The following is a 27411-nucleotide window of genomic DNA, read 5'->3' on the forward strand; positions in this document are numbered from 1 at the left end:
TGGGGAAAAAAAAAGTTTGTATCTAGTACGTGGGTGAAAACAGCGCAGCAGAAGAAATGTGGAGCGTACAAATTACGGAGGGAAAAACGTACAGATCCAAGTATATTTCTTTCTTTGCATGGCTGATTTGTTGATATTGATACTCTGCTTTTGCACTCAGATGAATTGTTTCCATTTCACACAGCGTCCTGACACGGGGTAAAAGTAAACATTGCATGAAAAGGAGGCGTTTTTTGCCGTTCAACATACAACAATAGATTACAGTTGACAGCCAACTTTAAACGAAAGCCTGCAATCCTGCGTGTCCTGAGTGTGGGCTGGTGCGCTCCTTCACGGTCTCAAACAGCAATGGCTCGTCTCAGCGCTCTCCTGCTGCGACTGGCTCAGAGTGCGGAAAGACAAGAGGGAGAACACGGATTGAACACAATTGCGTTTAGCAAATAGTTGATGTGGCTCCCAGTTAACTGCAGATGAAGGAACAGCCAAACCCTGTTTTCGAGAGACGGCTGTGATGTTTATGGGGATCCCGTATTACGATACAATACGCACTTTTAATATTGAAAACGCCGGAAATGTTTACATCAGTGGCATCGTTTCATATCAAATGTAATAAAATATGATAGACTGCTTATATTATTTATACGTCAGGCTGGAATTTGTTGTTTTCAATCACAGGGATCGCCTCATAAAAACAGGTTAATATATTATTTATACTTCATTGTGGAATTTGTCGTTTTAAATCGCAGGCATCCTTCATAAAAAGGTTGGCAACTCGTGTGTTGGTTCACACGGGCAGGTGGGTGCGAGGCGGCTCAGGTGACCCACGCACGCACACAGGCGCGCGCGGGCCCGACGACCGCCACCAGCAGCTATTTTGAAGTCGAGTCTCACTCTGACGGCGACCGTGCAGCTGTCAGGAACCATGACTGAAGATGACGGATTCTGTCGTGGTGGAGGGATACGCTAGACTGCGAGATGGAAAGAAGGTCTATAAACTTACACAGAAGGGCCTGCCAGCGTGTCATTAAACTTTGTCTGCCGTGTGCTTAATACGTCTCTTTCATTCGTAGTGGAAAACTAGGTGGCTCGTTCTTCGCAAGCCTTCGCCTGTAGCAGGTAAGTTGTTCCTTAGAAACACGACCCATTGCTGCTGTGCTCTTTTGCAGCTTACATTTAAGAGATGTGTGTGGACTCCTGGACACACGTGTGACCTTAGCTTAGCCTCAGCCTACTGGACTAGCACATTTTTATTTGCACCGAGTACAATTCCATTTTATTTTCGGCGCGTTACTAAGACTTCGTCAGCTTACTTCCGGTTACAAAACGTACCACTTACATGTACAGAATGCACAGGAAACTATGATGAACTGTTAGGTCAAACAGTTAACTATCGCTGATACCCCGAAAAAAAACACAAAATAAAAAGTAGTGTTTCAGGACGTATGAACTTGCTTTTCATATTAATATTGAGAGACTGCGCTCAAGAAAAGGAATATTCCCAATAGAGGTGTAAATATGTTTGTTACTACTATTGCACGAAAATACGTAGGTGAACAACCGTCAGGCAAAGGATGATGACTTTATTCAGTGACTAGTCTCAGCAGTGGTGAGTAAACATCTCAAGTGAAAGGGTCTTTGCAATTTTCTTCATGAAAGTGAATGCTGATGTTGATGGAATGGCTTAGGAACACAGTCGATAAATTCGGTGATGGCAATCACCTATACATATAAATAAACGTTAGTTACATGTAAAGTCATGTCACTCATGACATACAAGGTGCAACTGGGCAGGTCACTGTACTGCATTCTTTTTTATTTTGCAGTATTCTGAACACTTCACTTCACCATCGTGACCAATAAATAAGTTTGTTTACGATATTCTTCAGTGGTCTTGCTGCTGCAGGTCACAATGAGCTGCTCCACTTCAGAGCTTTGATACCCGTGTTGTCACAGCTGTCTGACATGCCAGTCTTATGTGTCGAGGTGTGTGTGTGAGTGTGAGACAAGGGGAGAAAAGACACTCTCTCGGGCACGTAATGTGGATACATACTTAAGTGAAGCTACTTACAAGAATACCTAACATTGTTATGGTGACGCACAAACATTATATGAAGGTCACGTTGATGAGCTACTATAGACAGAAATACTTTATTACACGTCCTCATTAATTATTTTTTGAATGTTATTTTACAGCACGTAAGCGGTTTAGAGCTGGCTGTTTCTGTCACATCCACAAAACACATCCAGGGAACACTGTGTTTCACATACTCTCTGACTCCTTCAGACTGCCTCGTGTTGCAAGTGTTTAAGGACAAGTCTGACAAAGCTCAGGGGAACAAGGAGCGTGCCAGTGTCACCTTGGAGGAGATTTGCGGTCTGGAAACAGGGCAGTGGTACGAGAGTGTGGCCTTCACTTTGTCCATCCTCTGCCTGAATCAGGCTGCTCTGCTGGGCTTCGACAGCAGGGACACTCTTCAGGCCTGGGAGCTCCATTTACGCTACACTCTAGGAGAAGGTGAGACTACTTTCAAGTCATTTGAAAATGTTGATGAAACCACTGCTGATCCTGACTTTGTAAGGCTGCTTCTTTGAAGATCAAAATATTTGTTAAAAGCCCCAAATCACCACTGCTACGCCGTGAATCTATGGTGCAAAGAAAAGGAAAAGCCTTTTGCGATGGACAGCTGACATAACTAGGAAGCTGCCCACAAAATATGTGAAGCACATTGTTATTTGCAAACTTCTAATTTGTTCATAATGGTGCAGTCAGTGACTCACTAAAAGTCAACTCATGACTGCAAGTTAAAAAATATATAGCCCCTTTGGGTGCCATGTCACATGAATAGAAAACTTGGTAAGACTTTAGTTAATGGTCACATCGATAATGCATTATTAAGCAATCTTAAGACATGATAATGTATATATAAAGCTTTATAGAAGATGTTCATGTATTGTTACTTGTGTCAAGGTCTTTCCATTTCTGCATCTTAGTATACTTAATAAACCTTTTTGTAAGTTGTAATACATGATTATGAACATTCATAACATCTTCTATGAAACCTTATGAATGTACAATGGTGTCTGAGGAATGTAGTAAATAATGCATTGATGGTGAGAAGTGAATGAATTAATCCATTCATGAGACCTAACTAGTGTTTTGGTGTACCCAAATGTTTCTTCTTCTCATGAATATATTGTAATATCTGAACAAGGAGCCAGTTTAATTGGCTGATCAATTCCATCACCCACACAAACATTCGCCACCTTTACCTCCTTGGCCCTGTCTATCCACAGGTCCATTAACCTCCACGTTTGTACACAGATCTGTGAAATACAGTGCGCACGCACAACGGACTGTCACCCTGAAAAAGACTCACCGGCCTTAATGAGAGCTGTGACTATACCTTATATATTGAAATCAAAGTATGTTGAGCTTAATTGTGCAAAGCATCATCCTGACATGTGGAATCTTCTAATGCAGTCGTGAGGTTTTGGACGTGCTCTCAGTCGTTACCTCTGTTGTTCAGAGTGTCCGCTTCACCTGCCAAAGTCGGCATATGTACTGTCATAGCACAGAGGAGCGAGACCTGTGCCGAAACAGAAGACTGCATTGGGTTTAACTTTGATCCATTATGCAGGGCATTTGGGCACTTTTGAATATCGTATTGTGTGTGTGTCTACAACACAGGAGATAGAGGAGAGGAAAGTGAATAACATAAAATTCTGTTGATTTGATAAAGGAGCATGTCAAAGAGCTGCTCTATAGGAAAGATAACCTTCAACGATGTCTGTCGTAATCTTGTGCAATATGGAAGTAAATTCATTCGAGGGGCGCAGGCTGTGGCTTTGGATGGGGCAGTCCCTCTTTGTAGCATTGTGGTGGAAACTCTGCAAACATTGCAGTCAGAACAGTTAACTGTGAATACAGCCACACGGAAAACCTCGAAGAACAAAAAGCATTATCCAACGTTGTCGTTGTGACATGATTCAAGGTCTCTGTAAACAAGACTTTTATCTTCACTGTGTACACTATGCATGCTATTGTATTGTTCCAACCACAGCATCCAAATGTAGTATTTAGGAAAAACCCAGACATCGCAGTTTACCTGGGGAATATGATCATGAGACTCAAGTTCATGTTTCATCTTTACAACACTATACTCAAGCATTTTCACAGCATGTCAATTTAAGGTCATTTCCAATTGACTTGTGACAAAGCCTGAATGACACTTCCTGATATTTGCGACCAAAGGTGTTCAAGCAAGGACTCAACTTTTCCAGTAGAAGTTGTTTACTTTCTACTATTTTCAATGACTTATGTAAGTGAGGAACAAATGGTGTCTATTAATAGTGGAAGCTAGCACAGCTGCTGGCTGCAGTCCAGCTCAATGTTAAAGCTCAAACTAATGACGGTATTAAAAGACCCATGGCTATTCCAATCTTTGAGTGTACATGTTGAGAATCATGTGCTTGTGTGTGTGTGTCTGTCATCCGCAAGCTGGTGGGACATGAATCTTTCCCAACTTGACGGATGATGTGAGACCTGTAGACGACGCATTGGCAGCCTCTTCCATCATATGACAAACTATCTCCGGTTAAGCCTATTCTCTCTCATTTCGAACACATTTGGCTGAGAGTCGGAGTCGAGTAGGCTTTTGCTTGGATTTGAATTGACATTCAAGGCTAAGAAAACAAAGACGGACCCTGCGGATGAGGACCTTTATTTAGATAAAGAGATAGAGAGATCAATCTGTGTGTAAAGATGTTGGTTTTGTCATGTCTCAGTCCTATGCTTCCTTAGTTCACAGATTCAGTGTGGGAGTGTTGCCCGGGACAAAATTAGAAAGCGGACCTGCAACTCTTCACCTTTGCAACAACCTCTTAGCTCTAGCTCGGGACAACCCCCCCACCATCGTCGGCCACTGGAATCTTCCAGACCTGCGCAGATATGGCCCTGTGCCTAATGGGTTTGTGTTTGAGGGCGGAACCAGATGTGGCTACTGTGAGTACTTCAAAAATGCATATTTGTGCTGTTATATGTATTCCTCTCCACTATTGTGCAACTATGCCGTCACAGTTTTGGTCAATATTTCGTTACATTGTGGATTGCTACATAAATCATGTCTCATTTATTATGAGGAGGTTTGATGCGCTTGATGTCTGACTAAGGAACAAATAATGTGTAGTTATTTAAAAGTAATAAAAACATAACTAGTAAATGAGACCCTTTTGCAGAGATGTCTAAAAATGGAAATCCTCTGCAGCATGCAATTTCTACCACTGATAGAAATGAAGAGATTTAGGGCCTGCCTACACGATGACACGAGATGTTGGTCATGATCGCACATGGCCTGTGTCAAACAGGCCTTTTGCCCCATGGAAACCTGTCACTGTAACCTTTTGAAGAGCTGGAACCAGCGAGGATAGATATGACAATGCTTTCTTGCTCTTGTCATTAAACCTTCCACATTTCAAACTAGCAAACTAACCACCAAACCTGTTTTAGTCACCAGTCTCTTTATCCCCATTGGACCCTGCAAGCAAGCAACCAATACATTTTAGTGAGGTAATAACCAAGCTAATTGCTAACATAACCAGAGGAACGCACAAGTTTCAGCAGTTTCAATTCTAATGACTTCACCTGGTAGACGAGCAACATTTAAAACACATTTGTCAACAGTGAAGAACTTGGCCGTAAAATTCAAAAAACAAGTGAAGTCAATGTAAATAAGAAGTTGGTCTTTTAGTGGAGATGGTTTTTAAACACATTCCCTGGGAGTTGAAGAAACACATGACAGTTACATGTCCGCGGGAAACTGGGTCACATTATCACACTATAACGGCTCATTAAATCCTCTCTTGAGCTGTGATTTCCATACGTCTCACTCACTGTAACTGGCTGTGGGTTGAAGCGACTCATTTGCGGCTATTCCGCAATTGTGCCGTGAAATTGCTCCTCCCAGAACAATGAGTGGCATCCCGCATGTATATCCAAGGATTAATGGATAATTCACTGACATGTGGAACTTGATAAAGAGATCATATAGGGCATTATATGCACATCAAATTGATGTTTATATTCAAACACTACCATTTTTTAAAATTGTATTTTACACTATATTTTCTTTAGTGCGCCTGTCATTATTTTGAGCTCACATACGACCAAAGGTTGTTGAATAAAACAGCCTGACTATGTTTATAAAATGCAGACGGAATTAGCTTTCAAGAATTGTTCTGTTTTGACGCAAACATTTAATTTAAGTCATTCCATTGTTTCAACCACAAGCAGTAGGAATCATCCAGCAGTTCAGATACGACCACTCTCTTTTGAATTCTTAATAGCTGATTTTGAAAAGATGCTGGATACTATCTTGTGAGATTTTCAAACATGTGTGACTCCTGTAGAGCAACAGTTTGAGAAGTTTTAGACCAGTCAGTAACATGCATTTCTTTCACTGTTGGTTCTTAAGTCACCAGGCAGAAGGACACTACCGTTTATGCCTAACCTGACCCAAAAGTCCAAGGACTCTCCTATCAGAGTTCTCAATGTGTATCTCAACCAGCTATGATCCAAAGTAAAGTCAACCTAAAAGTATAACCTTCACACTGTGTCTTGAGTGTGTGAAGAGGCCTCCTCACTGTGAGACATGTCTGGAACACCTCACCAGAGAAGTGTATTTGAACAAACTGCTTGAGCCAACTTAATAACTTCCGGGATCAACTTTTTTTTGTCCTTGTCAGCACTTTGTGAGGACACTCATTGACAGTTCTTTCCCCAGCCACGTGCCATAAACATCACCATCCAAGACAAATGCGTAACATTAACCAGCCCCTGTAACCAAACTTTAATTTAATCGCAGTGGTCTAGGTATTTTTTAAGTTTTAATCCTTAAATTGAGGCTTAACCTTGTTGAAAATGTCCCAAAAAGTTGGTGTATTTCCAAGCATTGGTCCTCACAAGACTAGCCAAACCAGGTTTAAGACCAGGCAAACACACACATACACATTCACGTTTCTCTATTTTTGTGAGGCCCACTCATTGACACAATGCTTTTGCCAACCCCTCACCCTTAACTTAAGCATCCAAAACAAATGGCTAACTTTAACCACCCACTACCTGACGTTTAACCTCTAAACCTTGTGAGGTCTTGACAAAGCAAAATGCCCTCACAAGAAGGCAAAACGTCTGGCATAACATGCTCATACAGACACATGCAGAATAGTCTTCTCAGTTCTTGTGCATGTAACCTCCCTCAGACTGAGCCATTACAGATGATGCTCGATGGAGCTTTAGGAGAAGAGAGAAAGGAGAGAGAAAGTTTATCCATCCGTCTATCCATTCTCATCTGCTTATCCTTTGGCGGGTCACAGGAGCAGCCACTTCAGAAGGTCGCTCAAACACTTGTCTCACGGCTAATATCCATTGGCTCTGAGACACAAGACAGAACGTGGTCGCGGTTTGTGGCAGCCCTGAGCCACATCGTGCAAAGCAGTGACTCACACGGAAAGCGGTTTCTGCCTGGTGCGGGACGCAGTAGTGTGCCTCATCAATTCACTGAAACACGCAAGATGTGCAACGCAGCGATGGTGTTGATGCATTTAATCAGTCAAAAAAAGCAAAAAGCCCTCAGTTACCACTGTGATGTCTGCAGATTCATCACTACGGTGAACACATTCATTCTGATTTACCACGTACACACAATATGTCCTACCACGGACGGTGAGAGAGACTCTGCAGCGGTCCGTGTGTGACGCTGCCTACTGGAGCATCTCATGTTGACTCTCCACTCCACTGAAGTAAACAGAATTCACGATGCAGAGTGATAAATAATACACTAAATACATGACATAAGTTTAGTTTAGCTCATGACAACATGAAACGCAGAGGTAACCAATTTTAAATTGTGTTGATAGTGGATCTGATGTCTGAGGACTGCGACTCTTTGTGTGCCGATGCGTATCGTTTATGTTTCAAGGCGATTTATAATCTTCAAGGTATTATTTGGAAATTTTGCTGGTCTTTTGCTGGTCTTCTTGCTGGTCGACTTATTTGTTGTTTGAAAGAACTCAATTGCAACTTGCAACCTCAATCTTATTGAAGAGCTACAAATCAGATATCAGATGGTACAATGACAAAATCGGCCATTGACCGATGATCTAGAGAGCTCTTGTACCAAGTACACTTGTGAACGTCCCAATGTTCGAACATGGTGATGGTGTGTGGACAGACCGTGACTAGCGCATAACAACACACAGCCATTGGAGTTTCTCTGTCATTGCCCACATGTACGTTGTAGTCTCCCAAGGAGGACAATGGAATCCCTAAAGACAATGGAAGCCTAAAATTCAGTGTAACTTGGTTGCTCTGGCCCTCACCACACTCATCACTCCTTCCTCAGTGCAATGCTGCATGAGATAGAAAGATTATGAAGCAGTCCATTATCAATTAAATTCATTTTATTCTCTATGCTTTTTTCATGAATATACTTTATTGCATTTTTGCCACAATATTCTGTCATCCTGTCACGCCGCTTACCATATTTCAGTTTCATTTTATTGAAATGTTTGTGTAAAACATATCCACCCATCCAAGTCCCTTTATCAGCCTACTGTAATCCTCACACCGGGTTATAGCGTACATGTATAAGTGATTTGCTTTTTAGTGTTAATATTTGTGATCTGTGGCTGTTTTTTAAGCGATAAATCATTAGCAGTGATCTAAAGTGTTAGGGTAAGCTTGTCAGTGACAGCGTTATCTATCTGATGCCAGAATTGCTAATCTATTCTACTTTAATGGGCCAAATGTTTCACCCTAGCTGACAGATGCCTCGATGAAGTGAAGAGCAATTATTCCATCTGCTTTACATTGACCCAATTAATCAAATTGATGCTGGTGGAGTCATGAAATTTTGTTTCCCTTAAAAAAAAGTCTTTGATGTTTCGAAGCCAGCTGCTTTTTTGACACCCCCTTAGTCAGAACACTTGATATTTAGTCACCTGTTTTTTGTTATGTCTATTGTTTTCCGTTTTGTCAAAAAGAGATAAAAATTATTTTCTCATCTGTTGATGTAGCTATAGGAGGCTTGTATGACGATTACAATTCATTTCAAGGTAAATGGGTTTTACAATCTAAGTAGACCCAAAGCCTTGCGTTTGGCCCCCCGTCATGGCACCAAACATTCTTGAGTGTGAGGAATACAGGGTGGTCTCACACACAGTTGACGCACCTGACGCCTTACACAGGATTGTTTTCTCAGCAAGAGGTCAAAAGGCTCTGGAGCATGCTTCACCTGATAGATTCTTGTCTGTCATTCCTACGCACATTGTACTCAGGTTTATTTACTACTGACAATCTTGATGGGCAAATCATCTTATGACTGGTGCAGAATTTATTATTAAAGGTTTGGTGATATATTTCTCTAAATAACCATTCTATCTGTAACTTGAAGGTGGCTAATTCATCACTCAAAAACCTGGCTTTCAACATTTGACACTAATGAAAGGTGTGTTCCACAGGGGCCGGTGTTTTTCTGCTCACATCCGCTGAGAGTGAACATATCAGCTTTCTGTTCGACTGCATTGTCCGAGGCATTTCCCCCACAAAAGGCCCCTTTGGACTGCGACCAGTATTGCCAGGTCAGTGTGCAATATGCAGTATTTCCTACTCTTTCTACAACACTGCATGAGAACCAGCAGTTTGATGTTTTAAAGACATACTTTTTATGCTGTAAAAAACAGATGTGTCGTTACCGGGTAGAATTTGCAAACAATGCAAGGTTTCGTTTGGTGCACCACGGTGCACAGCCTTCCTGGAACCCAGCCTCTTTTGGACAGTGTGTCAGATTCCAGGCTTGAGTGGAAATGCTTTGATGCGATGCAATTGTGACTGACAGCTGTTTTATGTAATTAGGTTATCCAGTGGACAGTTTTACTTTTAGTTAATCACCCTAGCCCCTTCTTCGTGTGCACGTGGTGGATATAAAACTTAGGTCACCTTTCACAGACCGCACTGCTGTGTTTGAAGCAGCCTTTGCAATTGTTATTGATATACACTTTATTTCTCGGTGACCACTCTCAGACAAGACCCACTCTTCTATGTTTGTTGTTCTGCTTCTTGGGTGCCTGAGTGTGATGAAATAAAACCCTCATGCACGTCATAAAAAAATAAAATAAAGTATAAAGTTGAGTTTCACTATGCATCACATGAAGTCGGAGAGAGTCCTTTCAAGTCTCGATCGATACCTGGCATCTTTCATGAAAATGAACACTGCCTCACAGTGGCATTATACTTTTCATTAGTGCTGTGTCTGAGCAGGTACCGTGGCAAATCTGTACCAAATAGACCTGCTCCATGGCAGGCTGAGCTCATGCCCATATTATCGTTGTAGAATAAATAGCTGTGGCGTCATCAGAACGGGGTTGAAGGTCAAAGTCACAGTTCACACAGGCATGCAGCCAAAGCCTCCTAATCACGCCACACATGTATGTAACCTCATCCATTGGATTCCACTCACACACGCACCCCCACACTCGTACTGCAGCCGTCCTGTTCATTTCATCTTCTCTCTCACTTCAGCTTCCAGTTGTCTGAGTGTTTGTCTGACTCACCTCTCGAGTTAATCAATCTGCCTCCGTTGTTGTTGCCGTTGTGATTAATTGCTGCTATGTTCCAGCTCCACGTCTCCATGCCTCACTCTCTCGCTTTTACTCTGCATCTAAATTTGGGGGGCTTATTTAAGTAATGTCCATCTCCCCCTGCCATCCAAATTTGGTAAAAAACACTCAGCTTGTTGCGGTTGCATGCATTAAAAAAACATAGCTGTCGCTTGTTTAACGCAACATTCGTTAAACATTTTGGTGGTCACAACAGGCTTTTAATTGCACAGTTATTTTGAGTATATGAATGATTTCTCTGGTTTACATGTTGTTGTTTTTTTACATTTTTTTTTCTTTTTTTTTTAATTGAACACATTCATAATAACTTCAATGTGTCTTAATGGAGGGTCTCTTTAGTTTTCCCATTTTGTTTTTCCCACTGCTAAAACTATGCTGTTATTCTTTATAGTTCGCAATGTATTTCTGACATCTGACAAATATATTGCAAATATTTAAAAACATAATGTTAAAAGTCCAGCATTTAGTCCAAAGAACATCATTTATTTTCAGGAATATTAATTATTATTACTATTAGTAATAATTAATAGTAATAATAATGATAACCTTCAAGAAGTCAACATGATATTCAAGTGATGTTTTTTCAAATCTTGAATGCAGTAGTTACCTGTATTTACTATGTTTGTATCCATAATTAGTTGATTCAACTTTGGTGTTTCCACTCCACAACAAATTCCAGGGTTTCTGCTTCAAGTAAATGAGCGCGACATGCCGTCATGACGTCAGTGAACAACAAGCTCTTTTTAAAGATGAAATCTCATGGTATCAAACCTATTTAAATAGTAGAAGTGGAAACATCGAAGCAAATAGTCAAATTTAGGTTCACATGAACACAACGGTTTTGTGTGTGTTTTCACTGCAAAATCCTCAAAGAAACATCATAATGACTCGTGTCCATTGCTCGAGGAACTCAAGTCACGCATTCGTATGAAGAGGTGGACTTTACTTTACTCTTCATACGAATCTAGATATGATCTAGATGAATAAATTTACACTCCTGGTTTCAGTGTTTGGGTGCCGATGGTCACATGGCTATAGAGTGCACAGGTTGATGCTTTTTATTGGTTGTACAAAACAAGTGATACATTTCAAATCCAGATAAACTTGTCTGCATCAATGAAAGTCACCAAAACAAACTGATGTTTATGTAGGTTGTGTTGCATTCTCGATCAATTCGTGTCATATTTCTCATTCCCTTTTAGATCCAAATGCCAGTCAAACTAATTCAGAAGAACGGTTGAACCACGAGACCCAGGAGTTGGAGAAGCGTCTGAGCATGCTGTCCCACAGGAGCAGCACAGGTAGTGCCTCCACTGTTAGATGCTTGTTCCTGTTTTCTTGTCTCATACTAGTCTGCTCCGTAATGACAATGGACTATATTCAAACGATTGCTTTCTTCAATGGCTGATCTTCTCCACTCAGCATTTCAGAGATACAGAAATACAGAATACGTCTAAAGCAGTGGGTACGACTGTTCATGCAAGCTCTGTTATTTGTTCGACAGTGTCATCTGTGTACTGTCCTTCTCCTGGTGGAGATAATCAAAGCATTTCCGGATCCTCCGACACCTCAGACACCAGCCAATCAGATGGCAGTATTGGCAGCAGACTAGTTATCTGGAGTGAGCCTTCAACCAACCAGCCAGAAAACACTGGGCCTGTGGGCATTAAAGTCACATCCCAAAATGTAGAGAAGCTTTCCGTTACTCACGGGGCCGGGACAAGAACTCTCATCAAGGCACCACGGCAGCTGCAGGAAATCGGCCGACAAAGCTCATCAGATAGCGGAATTGCCACCGGCAGCCATTCCTCCTACTCCGGAAGTTATTCCTCTTACACGAGCAGTGTGGACATAACCCCTGCTGAGGATTTTGGCTCGGTTTTTAGTTTGCCTCCACATTTGGTGCAAGACCTGAGCCCTTGTACCTGCCCAACCATCCCAGGGCACGAGTACCAGGTGCCATCATCACTGAGGTATCTGTATGACAGCCCCAGGAGTCTGGTGCAGGAGGCGGGTGGAGTTTCCAAAGAGTGTGAGGACTCACATGAAGAACGCGCAACTGCAGCCTCAACAGACATGTCCCAGAGTCCATCAGAAAATATCCGGCAGTCAGTGAGCAGACAGGTGCAGGAGGGCTGGAGGAAAGCCAAGATGGCGCCCTCTAGTGAAGCACGTTCTGGCTGCAGCTCTGTCACATCGGGCCCCAAGACCATAATAACCATCTGCTCAGTATGTGATGGATTCAAGGTAAGATTTTAAGTTTATTTTGATGATACACTGAAATCATTGCCATGCTTCCCTGTTTTACTGACAATGGGGTTTACCCTTGTGATGTCACCTCCCATTCCATAATGTCTCTACTTTATGAGGTCATATTATACTATTTTTTGAAATCCCAGTGGATGGCTATTGTACATTTTCTTTAATAAAGTACTGCGTGAAATAGCTTGGATTATATGTAGTACAAATGTATAAATTCCTCCAGCCCCTCTCTTTGCTTGTCTTATGCACATGTCACCTGTCCAACTCTCATTAAAGACAGACATTAGGAGGTGGAGGTAAAAATAGAAGCAGTGCTAAATAAAGCAAGTGTATTCAGACTAGAGGTCGACTGATATATCGGTTAGGCTGATATATCAAATATTGAGCCTATTATCGGTTAGTGGCTTTTCTAAGGCAGCAGATATCGGTATTGGCCCTAAAAAAAAAAGCATATTGGTCTAACCCTAATTCAGACACTTTTTGTCACCATTATAGCATTTGATTTGCCTCTGCCAACTAAGCCTTTGTCATCATGAACAGAGATCAAAATGTGTTCAGTCAAAAAAAAAGCGTTATAGTGAGCATGGAAAGGTATTTTGAGGTAATCTTGTGAAATGATAGTGACCTTTTCGTGTTGCACATATACATGTGAGTTTGACCTCACTTTACAGCTGTTCTCTATTGTTTGCTTAGTTTTTGGTTCTGCTATCCAAGGAGAACATATATTCAAATAATATTCAAAGCACATTGAAAACAGTCTTTTAAACTCTTTTGCTTTAAAACATCGTTTTTTGAGCATGAATCCTGGACTGCACCAGCTGCAGTATTGACCTTAACCTAAACATTCTTGTGTCTTGTAACAGACAACACCTTTCATTCCTGCCAGCAGTTTGGTAGTTCCAGCAGTACCAGGTGAGTCAATCATTATGGCACTTAGCATGGATTTATTTCTGCATGCGAATGCATGACAAGAGCTACGCTTGATAGAATTGCACATCAGTCACAGCCCACTGACCTGAGAACGTCTGGGACACAAATTGAAGTGTGTTGCCTCTGCGACATGATGTTTCAATCCAGCAGATCAAAGTGTTGACACGTGGCCATGCAGAAAACTGACAGGGATCCAGGACAACAGCGCTGTGATAAAGGCCACGCCTGGCTCCATCCTTAGCTCAGGGAAGACGAACAAGGAGACCCTTCTGCCAAAGAAATTAACCACTCTGCTGGCCGATCTACTGCACTATCCAAGAGTGGATCGGGAGCCAGAAGCAAACATCTGCAAACTGAACTTGTACGAGTCGATGAGCCCGACGTCAGCAAAACTCTCACCACCATCACCAATACAAGAGCACCAGCGAGACCCTGTCATTTATGAGAACTGTCTCAAGTGTCTGGGAGCACAGTGTCACCCACTGCCACATGTCCTGCCTGCTCACATGCTCCATAACAGAGGCAATTTCAAATCCCATGTACATTTTAATGGCCTGCATCATAACGCAAACCAGGAGCTGGAGGCTTATCATAAAGCTGCAGGTCTGCACTCACGTGACATGGATTTCCAGTGGGAAGAGATGAATGGTCAGGAAGAGACCAGGGAAGGTAGGGTTCTCCCTTGTTGTTCATTTTCAGTCTCCAACTGGACATGTCTCCTTTCTTTTCTTTTCTTAATAAATCTTTTTCCACCTGGCTGCTTCTTGTTCTTTACTTTCTGTTGTTGTGGTACAGCAAAAATGTGAATTATCTCTTACATATTGAATTCTTCAAAATTAATCCTCAATTAATGTAGTAAACAAATGCAATCCATGTACTAGCGCATAACGCTGCAGTTATCAATATTTTCTGCTGCTACTCGTGAGTCAGTCACTGTTGATCGACTCAGGGGTTCATCGCTGTAGACCAATAACTTGACCAGGGATTGCAATCGAAGAATATGGAAAGACATGTTTCTGACATAAAAAGAGCTTATAAAATGTATTTAGTGAAAAGAGGATGCCCTTTCAAATAATTTGTTCATTGAAACTTCCAAAAGCTGTTTTAAAAACATTGTGTTATTCTTTAAGGTGGTTGAAATGCTATGAACAGGAAAACTGTTGCACTCCGTGTTGTTTATCACGTTTCATTTCAACTCAGTTTTGGTGTGTTCAACATTTCAGGACAACCTGTCTTTCTCCAGTCATTTTTTTCCCAGCTTGTTCCTTCATTCATAGTATCTGCTGTTCTATCAGACTAACATGAGCTGCTTTTGCATGCAATCTGCTCTGATCTGGTGAATGACTACTCAATAGTCATGTTTGTTGTACTGACAAGTGATTATCACCTCTCTTTGTTCAATTGTTGGCCACTGTTCAGGTTGAGTTACCTTTCATCGCTCATTAAGCCAGATGTGTGACACCATGTTTTCTCCCTCCCCACCAGACAAAAGGCTTTGCGTCAAAGAAGAACGATCTAGAGCTGACCACGCTTACGAGATCATGGAGAGTCCAGTCCCAGAGAGGAACTCGGAGGTATTTCACTCCCCAACTCTGTAATCCGCTTTACGCTATCAACTGCTCCCACGTTCTGGTTGTTTAGGTAATGATGCTCCAAGTTTGTGTAAACCTATGATATCAGGGGAACAAAGCTTGAGAGTTGAGAGCTATTCTGTGATTTACACTCTGGAAGTTCTTTGTGAGTGTGTGGACTGTAGACTATCATGGCATCCTGTTTTGGAGTTGTTACGTAGTGGATATTGCGTATCCAATTTCTAATGATGTGAAATTATAATTTCTCAGATGTATATAGCGAAGCTCTGATCCTAAATTGTGATGTGAGAGAGAGCGTGTTGGAAGGATTTTCCCCTTGGAAGCATATGTAACCTGGGTCATCAGGGAAGTTGGGTCTGACATCGTCATACACCCTCACCCAGACGGTGGGGATGATCAAATTCAGGGGTGTCTCTTCAGCTAACCATGGCTGAATCTGAATCTGTCTCCACTTCCTTCTAGCAGTCAAATTGTTATTGTCCCTATCGCAGCCTAGCTAGTGGTGAAAGAGGTTTGTCTCTAGTCTGGGTGGCTTTCATGGTTTCACTGAGATGCAAGTGGTTCGTACAGCAACGTTTAACCTCAGTAGTTTATCGTACATTGAACCCATTTACGTTCAATTAAGGTTTTCTTTTCATACGGCCACGACCACCTGGACATTTTAGAATTACTGTACTAGGCATCATGTAAGCCAAACGTAACACTGATTGTGTGTTTAATAGTTGTGCATGTGTTGTGCAGGGAGAAGAGAAAAGCAAGTATGAGCTGATGAGCAGATGTGGACAGCAAAAGTTTCTCCAAGACACAGAGGGTGAGTGTGTCTTCCTCTGCGTACACACTCTGAACACGTTTGTACCTTGTTGGTTAGCCTGACTGATGCAACCAAACGCACACACGATCGCGCGTTTGCTTGTTTTCAAGTGCATGTTTTCTCATGGTCTTTTGTAGCTGTCGTACAACATATCATAAAGCAAGCAATAAACATTTATAATAAGTCATACAAGTTGAAGTTTGCAGGGCTGGACCACAGATTGCTGGTGATTTGCCTGGTGCACAGTGTTGGTGACATGAATGTGCAAATTTGTCTCCAACACATTCAGACATTGCATGGTTCATGGTTTGCCACAGGCTGATTTTGGTGTGACACAAGTGCAGATTCAGGAAATGTTTGCAATGGAACTCCAAAGACTTTCCAAGCTGCATTTTCTCCTGCCAAATATTCAAAATGATCCTTTTGGCTTTTACCAAACATTATTGAACATCATCTCCCCAAAATAGTCCACTTATGTTCAGCTGACACCAAAACCATGGAGTACCTTTATTTTATAACAAAAGCAGCTCAGCTCAGTTATTTAGCTCAGTTTATCACAACACCTCCGAATAAACTTTGAAGCACTTGGGCCACTTTTGACTATTTGATTGGACCTGCGTGAACCTTAGTACATTTACTTGAAGATTCTGAGACATTCAGTCTCACAGAAATCCAGTCAGTGACAAGTGTTAAAGTAAGTATAGCAGACAGTGTTAAAATCTCAGGAATCACATGTGTTTCAGATGACAAAAACAATCACAACATACATGCATACACACATTGTCAATTAGCCGGTGCTTGGTCCTGTTCAGGCTTGTGGGGAGTGCTGGAGCCTATCCCAGCAGTCACAGGGCGGGAGGCAGAATACACCCTGGACAGGTCGCCAGTCCACGGCAAAAACATGTACACCTAGGGGCAATTTTAGAGTTGCCAATTAACCTAGTGAGCATGTCTTTGGGCTGTGGGAGGAAACCGGAGAAAACCCACGCAGGCAAAACTCCATGTAGAATTTATATATACATTCGCATTGCAGTGCGTGTAAATTAGCATGCGAGGTATAGAAATAGACCAGCCTGTAACATGTTGCCCATCAATAAAATTGATAAAGCAGTCTTAGCAAGTCACATGGGTCTGTGTATGAATTGTTGACTCAATTTACGTTGAGAAAGGAAAATTGAAATGATACAAATAAAACACAATAATGGCTCGTTTTTTATTATTTGTTTTAGAAATTAAGTCCAAAAAACAAGTTGTTTTTCGAGCAGTGGATTTTGTGCTGAAAACAGAATAACAAATACAAAAATATTATCGGCATGGGTCATGTACACGCTACGTGTGTCAACCTGATCAATGTAAAGAATAACCGACTGTAGTTAACTTTAGAAATATAGCTTTTATGTGAATGCCTATTCAAACATTAATACCTGGAAAATAGTCGCAATTCTCTTGGTGGTCATGTCTTCTCTTGCGAACTGTGACGCGCCTGCTTTCCATTTGCGCTTTCTGCTTGTTGTGGGGTTCCCTTTCGGTTCGAGTTAAAAACCAACAATTCAATTCAAATAACCCTTCCTGATAATATTTTCGTTTTTGTTATTCTGTTTTCAGCACAAAGTCTACCGCACAAAAAACGTTTTTTTGTTTCATGGAATTTGTTTATAAAACGAATAAAGAAACAGGCCCTTATTGTGTTTTATTTATACCATTTCAATTTTCGTTTCACGCGAATTCACGGATCAGACACAGACCCACATGCAATCTGTGGTGCCTCTGTTTCTTCATCTGAATTTTACCCAAGCCTCATTCCAACAATAGGTTCACTCTCCCACCTTAGCAGGTTCTTGCTATGAACCTTGCAGCTTTACTCACTCTTCAATGTCACCAGCTGGCTACAACCATTGTATCCTGTTGGAATAAACAAGGTTGGTTTAAGGCAGCAATTTCCTAGTGCAGGAGCCTCTGAAATCCTCTGTGACCTGGATAACGCTAAATCAAAACATAAAAAGCATGAGCAGAAAGCAGAGATGGCTGGCAGGTTGTCTGCCCTGATGTAAGGTGAAATGACATGTCAGGGGACGTTTGGCCAGTTACACGCCCTCAGTCCAATGCTCACCCACTCTCTTAAGTCCCTGCAGCTGTCAGAGCGCTGCACAAAAGCCGTCTGTCTGTTTCACCGACCTGCACACCTACACCCACTCACGTTGACTGCCGTGCTCTTCGTCTTGTTGCTCCATCATGCAGCTAATTTTTGGAGACGCAGATAAGGCGGCCATGGCTGTGCTGTTTTTGCTCCAGATTGATCTAAGTCAGTCAGTTCAAGACCATCTTTTTTTTTTCATCATCAGTGTATGCTTGTTTATTTGGAATTGTTTTGTGTTCCCATTATTGGAAGCATCCAGTTTTCCTGCATTCTAGGTGCGACAGGTCAGGGTCACGCCTAGCTAACCATGGAGAAAGAGAGATTACTCCATTCACTGAAGGGCTTAATGTTTGTTGTTTTAAATGGACCAAAACTTGTCTATGCCACTAATGCAGCAAGTAATGTTTGAGAAACTGCTTTTTCTTTGAGAAACAGCAGTTTCATTGATTTTAATGAATAAAAGGACAAAAATCCAAATTGGCTCATGAACACAGATTTTTCTTATGGTTGCACCTAAGATCAAATTTTTTTGTTACAAAACAAGGAAGGCTGAGAGAACGACAAGGCTCTGTAATCCTGATGGCAGTTCTACCAGCAGATGTTTGTTTCCCCTCAATGCAGTTGACATTTTGAGTTCAGGTCACCGAGCCTGCCAGGTAGCTTCCTCAACAATCCTCCCATCAAGGTTTCAAAGCACATTATCTGAGTGACCCCAGGCCTTCATCTATGGGGAAAGAGGCTGTCGGAATAGCAGCCATCGCCTTTCAGCAAGAACGTCGACAGCTGAGTCATCGGTGTCACGATGGACCACTTTCTTGCTGTGTAGTTTCACACCGGGGTCAGTGGCCATGACTTACATTTCTGCTGCCATTTAATAAGGGTCAGTTGCCGGCTAACCACTGTTACTTTGCTCTGCAGCTACAATGATATTTGTGCTACAGCATTTAGTGTAGATATAGTGTGAATTGATTTTGCTGTTTGCTCTTGAAAACAGATGGAAAACCTAGAAAATCACGATATAGAGAGGTGCATCCAATGTGATGCATTTGAGGCTATTGCATTTCATTTTCTTATTTTTATTTAGTATGATTGTCTCATCACATCCTCTTAAAGACACTTTGAATGTTTATGAGCTGTATTGCAGTCTTTATTAAACTGTTGCGGTCCTTACTAATGACTGTGCAGTTTGGATGGTCGACATTGAATTATTATTTAGGAGATAAGGAGCAGATTTAAAGTTGCATGAAGTACATTAAAAAAGAAAAACAGCTCACTCCAGTCATCCGCATGTGGCGGTACGTGATGGGGCCCATCCCTATCAATCATGAGGTTTCCCTCCAGACGAGCAGGGAAATCTTTTTTTTTTCCTACAACATATAAGACTGATCCATTTATGCCAAAGCTGCATTTGAGGAGTTAAAACTTCCCCACAACATCCCAGAAATGACAGCCTTGGTCTGTAGCTACCCTAGCAGAGGGCTATTCGTGATCAGCAGTCAAATAATTGGTAGCCGATTTTTGTAGCTGCTGTCATTGACATATGTATCTGAACAAAAAAAATAATAATTTAGTTGCTCACTTGTCCAGGAAGAAACCTACCATCTCTGAATCCCGTAGAATGGTTGAACATTGAAAATGTAGCATCAGCGGCAAAGTAGGACTCAACTGAGTGTGATGAAGAAGCAACCCACAAAGGGGTCCTAAAAGTTTTCGTTCTCCACTGATGTCTATGAGAATCCGGTGATTGCAGACATGCAGGCTTTTAGCTAGGGTTGTGAAACAAAACATCCAAAGCCAGTTTCAACAACAAAGAGGCAACACCTAAGGGGCATTGATTTCACTGCCTAACATCCCAGAATACCAAAATTCTTTTTCTTGATTGACTTTTGTCTGTGAGTTTACTCTGAGGTGGTTTGCTGTCCTATGTGTCAAACCAGTGACTGTGGTGGTGTGGTATGGCAGTGTGTGCCAGCGATGCTGGATGACATAGTGGAAGTAGTGAATCTGCCAGTAATGTGCTTATTGTTCTTCATATACTAGTAAAGCTTTGTCTCTCTCTGGTGTCTGGTGAGAGTTTTAGTGCTGGATAGCAGGGGGGAACATGCTCTAGTCTCATCTCCTTTCTGCAGGCAAGCAGAAGGAATTCCCACCCTGAAGTGTATTTCAACTGTGAACAGCTTCATTTGTATAAACAGTGCTTCTCACTGTTACATGGAGTCACTCCTCCTCCGTGCCATTTGTCATATACCAGTGCGTATATTCTTAGTGATTCTCTAAATAAGGTTAAACTGCCGACTAAGGCCACTCACACATCCTGTCACCAAAAGTCATCCTGGATCTCTAGTATGTCGGGACACACTGCGTCACTGAAGCTGAATATGGAATAATGTTAAATGCTTGGCAGAATACCAGATACAGTTACATGTTTTGTATTCATTATATTAGTAATCTAATCAAGACATATTCAATTAAAAATAGAACAAATTAATTTATTTTGGTCCTTTAATGGAGTGAAATATCTACTCTGACAATCGAACAAAACCTGCATCAGTGGCGCAAGAGGTTGTGCTCTTGAGGGCTCAGCAAGTAACAGCTAAAGGCTCCATACAACATGAACTGGGTTAATAACAATGAATATGCCAGAAATGTTTGAGTATCTGATTGGAGTCAGATTTCCTTTCCTCAAGTCTTGGGTTGTTCCCATCTCAGGGTCCTTGGGATTCACTTATGACAGGTGAACATATGACTCGTAAAGTTCGGCAGATGGAGGCAGGCATGCTGCTGTACACTGGCAGTGTGGTTTGAAAAAGTGCATGATTGCGCAGATTGTTTGGGAATGTGCCTCTCTGCGGTTTGCAAAGCAAATGAGCTCAGACTCAGTCAGTTAAGAATAAGAGCATGGCTACTAACTGAAGCAGACTAACTCATCACATCCCTGACTGAGTTTCATCACTGTTCTTGCATCGACAGGAGTGGTGTTCCTATTTCCCCCTGAGGTACCGCCTCCTGAACGGCCTCGCAATGATGTTGTGACATATGTAAATATTCCCATTAGTCCAACATCCAAGAAGCAGCTCAACTACATGGAGCTGGAGCTGCTGGAGCCAGGCAGCCGGGGGACAGTCGCACCCATGCCAGCACAGAGTAAGGATGCAATAGAACTAACCTAATAAACCCTGGAGCTGTTTCACTAAGAGAGGTCACAGACGCCTCGGTCAAAAATAAACGCTGCGGAAAAGATTGAAAAGTTAGTCAATGCTTACATAAGGTTTCTGCAATTATTGGGCTGAGAATATTCAACGTCACTTACTTATTAAACTCAATTTCATGGACCCATTCAGAGTCACCAAGAGTCTTAGTGAGGCATAGCACTGATGGACATAGTTGATTATGATCAGTCACCAGTCAACAGTTTGTGTATCTATCTGTGTCATGACGATGGCGCATTCCACAGTAAGAGCAGAAATGAACAACTGAAACGTCAAACACAATTGAAGTGCTTATAACAATTGGATTTTCTTCCTTTTAATCACTATTCACATCAGCACTATCACACGTGTTGGGGTGTTTGGCAACTCGCATACGTCATACGCCGACTAGTCGACGTATAGTTACAGTCGTCTGTGAGTAGTCGACTATCAAACTCAATGCTCGTTGCATCCCTCGTAGCGATTAATGTGGAGGTTCGAAGGGAAAATGAAGAGAGTTTGCCTAGATAGATCATTGTTGCGTGGCCTCAGGAAACAGGCTTCTAAATGTGCACTATTTGTGGTGCAGTGTTGTGGTGCAAGTGTTTTCCAGGTGTGCCATGGGAAATGATGGCATTCGACTTACATCCAATCTGACTTACGACCGGTTGGTCGGAACCGATCCTAGTCGTAAGTCAGATGTTACCTGTACACTGTAGATGTATGCTGACGCTACTTGTCCATCACTCGCACGTAATGCTCCTCTCCCCACACACTCACAGCTCAGACAGCGGTCAGATGTGCAACTAGCAGTTGTTTTTAAACTTGATATGCCTCTAATGTGACCACACACCTTCACGACAGAGTGATGGAGTGCTCCTTGGCAGATCCCCGATGCCACAGTCTGCACAGAGCTAACGGCTAATGTGACGTTTCTCTTCAAGACCTTACTGACTTTCGTCGACTGCCAAAGTTTGCTTTGTGGTTTAAACTAAATGCAGAACCAAATAAATGTGCTACAAAATGTGATGTGTGAAAAGTGAAGAGAGAAAGAATCATTGTTGTTATGAAGCAAGCTGAGGCAAAGAGTGTAAAAAGTTATTCTGGAAATTCACCAAACTAGAATAAAATCATGCCAAAGACATTGTGATAAAATCGAAACAGTGATTTAAGAATTGCATGAGCTCTTTTGTGGTCTGGGAAGAGGATGGACTTTGAAACTGAGATATTGTTGTCTCATACATAGTACTCATCTGTGTCTCTATCAGCATCAATGGCAACAATCCCATACATCTTGAGAGGCTGACAGCTGATGTCAGTGATATAGCTGACACCAGAGCCGATCACAGGCACTGCTGATGACTTTCTCCTTTGCAAGCACTCATGTGTGTCCAATAGCACCATCTGATTTTTCAACGACCAGTTTAGATGACGTGTGCTTTGTTGACACTGCGTGGAGGCTGCAACCCTGACAACTCACGCACTGAATCTGCACACTGCGACGAGCACACACTTATGCTAATGTGAGAGCACTGCCAGCGCCAGACTGTTCTGCACATGAGGGGAATTTCATAACTGAATCATTTGCATATTCAGCTCTATGTAGTAACGCTCTCTCGCTCCCACGCGTGCACACATTTCAGGCTCATCTTGGCTGCAAGGTCGCAGCTCTGTTGTTTTCTGACCTCACGTTTGACACGTTTGTTTGGCTGTTCATGACACTCTCCAGAATGGTGAGGCCTTTCAAAAGCTCAAATGCCTTTTAGTGCCCTGAGAGGTGCTGAGACGCTGACACCAAACCAAAACTGGAATTGTGAACTTGATTGACAAAACTTGGCAGCTGTCAGGAGGCTGCCTAAATGAACAACAGTCCCACTGAAATATCAACAAGGTTAACTAAAACTTTAGTATAAGTTTGTATATCGGCCACTGAAGGAGCAGCTCCTTGAGATGATGAAAATATATTCATCTACTCAGAGGAGATGAGTATGAGACATTTGTCATTGAAGACCTGTCTTTTTCAAGGTTTGGGAAATGTACGTGGACTCATGGTTTTAAATCTTGTTTTGATATTTTCTGAATATGATGAATTCTGTCAAGATGTGCAGGACACTTGAATTGGCTTCTTTCTGCATGGATGAGCAGAAGTTTTGCAGTGAGTCTCTCCAGAAAGGCCAAGCTCCCCACCATCAGGGACAGTCCATGCATTCTGTGTAGACTTTTGACTTGTTTCTCAAAACCTGTGACATGAAGTGAGAGTGGGAACTTGGATGATCAGTTACTTGAGAGTTTTGTCTCAGCTCTAGCTTCAGCTCCAGAAAATAATGTAGAGCTCTGCTAGGCTTTACTTTTGTCCTTTATTGTCGACTGGCTGGGGAGGAAACATGCCCCATAAACGTCCTATACACACAAGGCTTTATTCTAAGACTTTTTTTTAGCACACCTTAGTGTCAATAAATGACTGACTGTTTTCTCTCAACAGGAAAGAGCTCCACCAAGTATGCTCAGATCGACATCGCAGCCACAGAGACGGCTCATAAAGTGGGCACACAGCACGCGCTGGGTCGGCAGGAAGGCCTGCACACTCTGGAGCTCAGGCGGAGGACAACACAACACTGACGGCCATGTCGACTGAGCTCGCTGTATAAGTTGGACACAGTGACAACACCTTGGAAATCTGGAGGCAGACCGTAGCTGACCTCGTCACCGTGCTGGGATCCAGGTTTCATCGTAAGGCGATATGACAGTCTGGCCTCCTGAGAAAGTGTTTTGGCACTGGATCAGTTTTTGGCATCTCATTAAATGGCATCATGTCAGCGTGGCAGCCCGAGGCGCGAACGTGAAGATGTGCCAGCTGGAGCTGAGTCAGCAGCTCTGATAAGTTCAACAATCGTGTTATCTTTGCGTCATAGCGTCTCTCACCGCCCCAACTCTCGGTTGCATCTCTGCTCAAATTATTGCTCATGTAAGAACGTGCTTTCCTGGAGTCCTTCAGCACATGACCTCGATCTCACACTGAGCACGTGCAAGCAGGTGCAGGACGGTGGTATGTAAAGAAAACACTTTCTAACCTGTCTTTGCCTCCTACAGACTCTCGCCCTCCTTTCTCCTCCCTTCTTTTCCTCTTGCTTCAGAGCCGTCAGGTTAAGTCATTGACCGGTCAGTCTGCCTCTAAAAGGAACCGCACCAAACATAACTTTGACTGGACAATAAAGCTGTAAACTTGAGGAGGATGACTGTTGAATGTAATGTAGCATGAGAGGATCTTGTGGGTCCCTCACCACTTTGAGTGAGAGAGAGACGGGTAATGATCAGCTCCTCTCCTCTTCAGTCTGGATAGAAAACACATCCAATGATTATATGAAACTTACTTGTTTTTGAAGTAGCAAGTTAGGCGCAGTTCAACTCCTGATGTTTGTTTTGCAACTCAGATGTGTCCTGGACAGACCATGTAGCGGTTAGCTAGCTCGGTCAAGAAACCAAGCAGCTGTGTCCAACAATGTTCCTCCATGTGACCACTGGCTATGGCTGTCAGAACAAGGCCTTCTGGTTTCATCTGGAGTCATCCACCAGAGCTCAGTTCTTTTGATTGGTAACTCCTACGTTGTCTTCTCAAAGACAAAATATTACTTTTAACTAATATGCTGATATTGTTCATCATGAAGGCATCTGTATCAGAAAGATGGAAACAAAATTAATCATCCAGATGCTCAGGTTTTAGTTGAGATAATGAAAATGTGGAAAACTGCGTTGCAATCGATCTGTATCAACCAAGAAAGAAACCTGAAGTGTGCCAGAACAGCTCAGATGCCAGGTTTCGAGGAGTACATAGCATTAACATTCTTGCTCACCAGCATGTTTTTACGCCATTTGAAGTGTGAAACACTGTCGCTGCCTGCAGCCATGTTTATATAACCTTCTTCAACCACTGACAAACATCTGTCTTGACGTTTACCTCGGCCTTTATGTTGCTAGGCTTGTATGTATTTTTTCCAACACATATATTCATAACATTATCAAACACATTTTGATGGCTGTGGGAATAGACTTCAGTCATGCCTGTGTGTGTGTGTGTGAGAGAGTGAGAGACGGCTGCCCTGCACATCAGTGTGCTTTTTGACCGACAGACAGATACTAAAGCATTCCTTTTAAATTATGACATGATTCACAGCCGTTTTCTTTCTTGTCTTTAGGCACTGCATCTTTCTATATCACCATTGAGCTTGTGCCACAATGTATCCACAGCTTTGTAAGGAGTCTCAGCTGCATGAGGCCCAATTGCTGGCCTGCTTTTAGAAGGTACTTAACCCTGTAGAAACGGTGAAAACCCTTGTCCTTTAAACTGTTCCCCCTTTCTTTAACATCAGCAGTGAGATGTTACAGGTCTATCGATGGTGACCCGACGCTTTAAGAGTATGTGTATATGTGTTCCCTGTGGTGAAAAATAACAGTTTATTTGGATATGTGTGATGAAATATACATGTGATGACAGGAATATTTGCAACGATGGAAGAGAGTGTGAGCGTTTCCCTGAAGCATTTCTTTTCTTGTTCCACCATTTGTTCTGTAAATTATTGATTATTTTAGCTACACAACTGCTTTGCTGTGAATTTTGTTCATGGAAGGAACTGTGGGCCCTTTTGAAGCGTAAGCATCACAAACACAGAATTACATCATGTTTGTTTTCATTCCGTAGTTTTGGTTCAGCACATCCTGAAGTAGAGTTTTTGCAAATATTGTGGGCTGAAGCATCCATGTGTTAACCCATCCAATAAAACAAACAGCTTTTATCAAAACTATAAGTTGTGCGTGTCTGTAACTCTACTTCGGTTTAAGAGGTGAACTTCAACTTCAACAAAATGCAGTTATTGTTGATTTTTTTTAATTAATTCATTTCTAATGTCTCACGCACTGCTGGAGCCCCCAATCTCCAGTCTTCTATGTAAACGGTCCGCCTCTACAAATAGCGAAGTGATTTGTCGCAAATGGCCGAGGCCTCAGGCGTTTCACCATGTTTGTAAACAGCAACCCAATAAACCTCAGTCACTGACCTTTCACAGCTTTGGTCATTGGGTCTTGGACATTGGCCTCATTCACTCACACACTCAATTGTGTCTCACACAAACAAGCCAAAAATATTGTGTGGTCAGGTTCCCACAAGGCATCTGTGGCAGACTCCCTGGGGCCTTGTCGCAAGTGTTTCTTCACACACCTCCTCTTCAGAGTTACGTAATCCAACTTGAGACTGCAACATGGTTAGAAGACAGTGCGAACAACATGATCTCCACTTGAGCGGTCTTCGAGTGTTACTGAGGCTGAGAGCAGATGCACCGTGAGACAGAGCCATCTCAGCGGTGCTTACTAAATGCAACAACTTGTGTGATCAACAGCGACTCTCCCCTGTCTTGTGACTGCTGACTTCATTGATATGATGGCTGACATTTGTAATGGTCATGCAATAATCCACAGCATTGTAACGTTCTCATCGTTCTGCAAAGAAGCCCCCAGGAACAGTGCTTTAAAACGCATTTGTTTCATCCCAAATGAGGAGTTCTAAGTGAGCGACTTTCAACAAAAGACATGGTTCACCTACGACTGTCTCCGACTTGCTCATGACACGTGGAGATGATGAACTGAATTCTTCACATTTGACTTGAGTGCTTTTTAAGGTGCAAACACTGAAAAACTAAACAGAACCTAAAGAAACAAAGATTGTAACCAAAGGAACAATCATACTTCTTTGTTTAAGGACATTGAAAGCACATTTGGTAAAAGGCTAATGTGACAAATAAAATAGCAGAAAACATTTATGACTGC

At 42.2% G+C, this 27411-nt stretch overlaps 1 protein-coding gene across 2 annotated transcripts; it reads left to right on the top strand.

Annotated features, from left to right (window-relative positions):
* Positions 1–885: 885 nt before the first annotated feature.
* Positions 886–26537, top strand: LOC128755787 (protein Dok-7-like). Of its 2 annotated transcripts, none has more exons than XM_053859790.1 (12): positions 886–986; positions 1071–1116; positions 2285–2515; positions 4802–5002; positions 9517–9636; positions 11877–11975; positions 12179–12921; positions 13800–13848; positions 14014–14535; positions 15352–15440; positions 16200–16269; positions 24077–26537. In XM_053859790.1, exons 1-12 carry the CDS (start codon positions 933–935, stop codon positions 24211–24213), a joined length of 2361 nt encoding a protein of 786 aa, XP_053715765.1. In that variant the 5' UTR covers positions 886–932; the 3' UTR covers positions 24214–26537. The 2 variants fall into 2 exon arrangements, with proteins under 2 accessions (XP_053715765.1, XP_053715766.1); XM_053859791.1 differs by having other exon boundaries at positions 14017–14535.
* The last annotated feature ends 874 nt before the right edge of the window (positions 26538–27411 follow it).

This window comes from Synchiropus splendidus, chromosome 3, assembly GCF_027744825.2.
Source record: "Synchiropus splendidus isolate RoL2022-P1 chromosome 3, RoL_Sspl_1.0, whole genome shotgun sequence".
In the NCBI taxonomy this organism is placed as follows: domain Eukaryota; kingdom Metazoa; phylum Chordata; class Actinopteri; order Syngnathiformes; family Callionymidae; genus Synchiropus; species Synchiropus splendidus.